The following is a 4,990-nucleotide window of genomic DNA, read 5'->3' as shown; positions in this document are numbered from 1 at the left end:
GAAAAAAGCTAGAATCGGTTCAAAATGTAGAGAATAAATTGAGTGAAGGAGGACGAGGTATTGAATTTGCTAAAGTTAAGCTATCGAAAGTATTATCAAAAAATCCCGGATTATCACAAATAAAAAAAATTTCTGAAATTATAAGAGGAGAAATAAGAAACGACAATGAAGACCTTGCAGAGTTGTCACCAGAAGATATTTCTTGTTTCAAATACGCACCAATTTTGTCAGCAGATGTGGAAAGAAGTTTTTCGAAATACAAGGTAATGCTACGCGACAATCGTAGAAGTTTTCAATTTGATAATTTAAAGGCACATTTTGTTACATCATGTTGGTATTCTTTCAATAATTAATACAAATTTTTATGCTTTATACACATTTTAAAAAATGATATTTAAATTGTATTTTTTTTTTCACTTAATACTATATTTTTTAATTTTTAAATTTTGTATTTTTAAACAATAAATTTTTTTGCATATTGTAGTAAGCCAGTTACTACTTAACAACACCATTGTAATATAATAGTAATTATACTATACTATAGATTAGCTATACTGTAATTCGGCATATATCGGATAATAGAAACGGAAATAAGGGTTCCTTCTGTTTATTAAATAATATTACATTTTAATGTCTTGTTTGAGAAACGGATATTAGGAACTCATTGAACCATATAATTTCTCTGTATACCACAATGTTCAATATATAAAAATATGAAACAGTAGAATGATTATTTTGATTACAACACTGTACGCAACGATAGTCATTATAAAAAAATATTAAAATTATATTAAAAATGATTATATCAAATCGAATACACAGAATTATACTGGAAGTCATAAAATGCGTGGGCTGGAACGATGGTCACACAAATCACATCCGTGAGCCGAGATACAGTAGCTATAGGCAAGGGGTACGGGGAACTTCATATATAAGGGAGCCCGAATCAGCCTGTTTTCAGACGTGTACTACCACCCATTAGTGCAAGCACCTTCACGCCACTCTGTACGAGCATATTTTGGACTTAGAAAAATTATCAACAATATAATAAAATTCACAATAAAACAACAACTGTCTTTTATTTATTATCAACCACGACTACAACATCAAACAAATTGTCTGCGACCTGCAACTATAATATCTCGGCAGCCACTTATCTACTATTAGTACTACGATAGTAGGTACCAAGCTACCGAGAACATAACAATATTATTTGCATATTTTTGAATTTTTGAGTGCATATATATGTGCATATTTAACAAACATTTTTGCATAAAAATCCGGGCCCTACTAATAAGTAACCAGTTTCACTTTTAGGTGTTGCTACAGTTATTTCTGTGTTGTCTGAGTATGTGCTATTTGCCTCTGAAATTAAAATATAAAAAAAGAAAATTAAAATAAATCAAGTGCCTATGACTCTATAATATACAAAATTCAAATAACTCACTTCTATTGTCAAAACAAGTTCCACAATTGTATAGAGTGTTGTTGTTTTCAAAGTAGTGTCGACCATAGAATACTGTTATTTCTTCTCCTACATTAATATGTCTTGTTGTAACAACTCCTGTCCTCTTTTTGTTAATGCATTTTAACACGGCATTTGATCGGCATGCGTGGTTACAAAATGCAGCTGGCCCGAGGAAAAGCATATCCTTTTTTAATCGATTGCTGTACACTAGTGAAAAGTCATTCTCTCCTGGATAGATGTATTCATTTTCTATGAGGTATGTTGCACCTACCAATCCCGTTATGATAGTGCCTATAATCAAAAATTACAAGATGGTGGAAATTAATGGATGTGTGGTGATTACGACGCGTTATCACCACTTACGCTAGCGCGTCCGTTTTCTCTTTGTGCCTAACTTTGAATTATATATCTTTTGTTTTTTGTATTGTCTTTGGCCGCGCTACGACGCGCCGCCGCAACTCTGTCTCCTGCCTCGCACGCCGACTTTTTCGCCGTTACGGGCTCGAATTCGTTTTCACTCGCCTCGCTTTTCACTACTTTTTTCGCTCTCGACTCGACTCGAGCTGCCTAACGTCTCGGCTCTCCGATTCCGACGACTCGACGTAACGCGCGCTAAGTCCGTACCACCAACCTTTATATTGTTATTGTTTTATTTTTGTAAAAATAAACTGATTAATTACACATCGTGCATCTTGACTTGTATTGTTTTCTTACAAAAAAAACCTTCTGTAACGAGTAACGTAGTGTTTTACCGAAGTCCCGTACCACGTTACGACCACGGCGCAGCCGCACACGGTAACACCACATTGGTGACCTCAATTAAGCCGGTGCTACACGATGCGTCCAATACCTTCAAACGTTGGCTCCAACATTGGCGTGCAAACGTTGGCTGAACATTGGAACCAATGTTTGACTGACGGATGCAGCTACACGTTGTGACCAACGTTGGATCGAGTGTCATGTTGGAATGTTGGATTCATACGTATACTCTCTACAGTTCGGTGTGAAAAGTGAAATAGAAAAAAATGGACGACGTGGTTGCAGCTGCTGCTACTGTAATTGTTCTATCTTGTAGTCAATTATTAATTGCGAAAAAACAGAAAAAAAGACGTGAAAGAAGGTGGTGGATGACGTCGTTAAACAGAAGTAGAGAACGGTAAATAATAAAGTTGATTCTAAAATTGATATTTCTATCTATTTTATGCAGTGTTAGTTATGAAATCGTATAAATTAAATTTACTAGATATAATGCCTCAGATATGCTGTTGGCTCTACGGGCAGAACCATCGGGGAAATTCCAAAACTTCTGTCGAATGTCGTCAGAAGATTTTGAATTTATTCTTACTAAAATTGGGCCGAAAATCAGCAAACAAGACACTAACATGCGGAAGGCAATACCAATCCAAGAGCGTTTGGCAGTCACTCTCCGATTTCTGGCTACAGGTGATAGCTTTGTAAGCTTGGAATACCTATTTAAGATATCACATCAATCAATAAGCCGCATCGTACCGGAAGTTTGCCTAGCTATAATTGATGCACTAAAAGATCAAATAAAAGTAAGTACCTAATTAAATTAATATTATGATATTAATAAATAAATTTAACACATTAATCTGTTTTTATGTATTTATAATTTATTTAATGCATTTTACATTACAATATTATGCACAGGAAATACATATTTATTTATTATTTTCCTCCTGTCTGGTTACCATCCACAAATTGCTGAGAATTTGAATAAAATTCAAGGACAGTACCTGATTGTGTTTGTGGGCCAGTTACGTTTTGTTGTTGTGATTGGGATGGTTGTATGTACTCGTTTTGTTGTTGTGATTGGGATGGTTGTATGTACTCGTTTTGTTGTTGTGATTGGGATGGTTGTATGTACTTGTTTTGTTGTTGTGATTGGGATGGTTGTATGTACTCATGATTAGCAGTGAGATGTGGTGTGTAAGATGTTCCAGGAGACTGTAATTCATGTGTTGAATATGTCGATCCAGTAGAAAGAAAACTTTCCAGCGATGAACAGGGAGATGAATCAGTATTAATAGTTATGGGAAAATGACCTTCTGTTTTTGAATCCATTTCCTGGATTAGTGCTTCAAAAACCATGTTATCAATTTTATGTTCCAGTAGTAGACGATTCCGGGGAGATAGTTGACGAAGTTTCTCGGCTAATAGCTGTGCATATAAGTCAGGGCCATCTTTATTTTGCTGTGAATTTGGCTTCTTAACCAAACCCTGCAAAACATCACTTGCTTGTTTCAAGTGTTTGCTTATTAATTGGCTATTATCAACACTTCTTTGTTTTCTCTTCATTAATGGACTTTGTGGGACTGAGAACATATTCCTGTTTTCTTGAGTGTTTTCTCTCCTCTCATTTTGAATTCCATTGTCTCCAAGTGAAGAAGCTTCTAAACCATCTTCTTCAAGATTACTATGATCTAAATCTCCTTCGTTTTGCATGAGATCCTCTATTTCATTAATTTTTCCATCGGCAACATCCTAAAAATCACATCATTTTTATTTGAAAATTTAAAAATTCTATGCTATTTAGTACAAAAATTGTTACAGATTTTTAATTTAATCCCTCTAAAACTAAAAACTTCTATAATTAGATAATAGCTGTGGTTTATTATGATGGGTTAAAAAAAACAGTGATTCAATAATAGGTTCAATTTTATGTGAAGTATAAATATTTGTATTTTACAGCTGCCAAAATCACAGGAAGATTGGAAAACAATAGCAAATGGGTTTCAACGTGATTGGAATTTTCCACATTGTGTAGGAGCAGTTGATGGAAAACATGTACTATTGCAAGCTCCATTTAACAGTGAATCTGAGTTCTTCAACTACAAGAAGTCATTCAGCATTATACTCATGGCATTTGTTAACTCAGAATATTGTTTTACATTTGTTGATGTTGGTGCTCAAGGAAGAATGAACGATGCGGGTGTGTATGCTACCACGAGTGTTTATCGCAAAATAATTCGTAATGAACTTCTCCTTCCACCACCTGAGCCCTTATTAGGACGACTGAAGAAGGTTCCATATGTTTTTATAGGCGACGATGCATTTCCCATGAGTAATACTCTTCTAAAACCTTACGGAGGAAATCATCAAAAAGGTAGTTTAGAACGAATTTTCAATTATCGTTTGTGTCGTGCACGTAGAGTTGTGGAAAACGTTTTTGGTATTTATGCATCAGTTTTTCGAGTGTTCAGATCACCTATGTTACTACAACCAGATAAAGCTGCTTTAATATGCATGACATGCTGTTTACTTCATAATTTTCTACGGAGAAGCGCAACATCAAGAAAAATCTATGCCCCAACTGGTACTTTTGATTATGAAGAGGATGGAGAATTGATTCACGGAACATGGCGCAACGATATACAAGGGATGACATCTTTCAATCCACTGGTAAAAAAACCTAGGAAACCCTCCGAGGAAGCAAAGGACATTCGGCGAGAGTTTACAGAATACTGTATGACAAGTGGAGCAGTAGAATGGCAGAATTAA

At 35.1% G+C, this 4,990-nt stretch overlaps 1 protein-coding gene across 1 annotated transcript; it reads left to right on the top strand.

Annotated features, from left to right (window-relative positions):
• The first annotated feature begins 4,315 nt into the window (after positions 1-4,315).
• LOC132933400 (uncharacterized) lies at positions 4,316-4,990 on the top strand. Its single transcript, XM_060999693.1, has one exon. The coding sequence runs from the start codon at positions 4,349-4,351 to the stop codon at positions 4,988-4,990; it is 642 nt and encodes a 213-aa protein (XP_060855676.1). The 5' UTR covers positions 4,316-4,348.

The sequence above is a fragment of the Metopolophium dirhodum genome, chromosome 1, assembly GCF_019925205.1.
Source record: "Metopolophium dirhodum isolate CAU chromosome 1, ASM1992520v1, whole genome shotgun sequence".
NCBI classification, from domain to species: Eukaryota; Metazoa; Arthropoda; class Insecta; order Hemiptera; family Aphididae; genus Metopolophium; species Metopolophium dirhodum.
Note: the sequence above shows the minus strand (reverse complement) of the source record. Positions and strands in the feature narration are given on the sequence as shown.

Coding starts and splice junctions, on each gene's coding strand:
- LOC132933400 (XM_060999693.1), top strand. CDS start 4,349: ATGGCATTTGTTAACTCAGAATATTGTTTTACATTTGTTGATGTTGGT.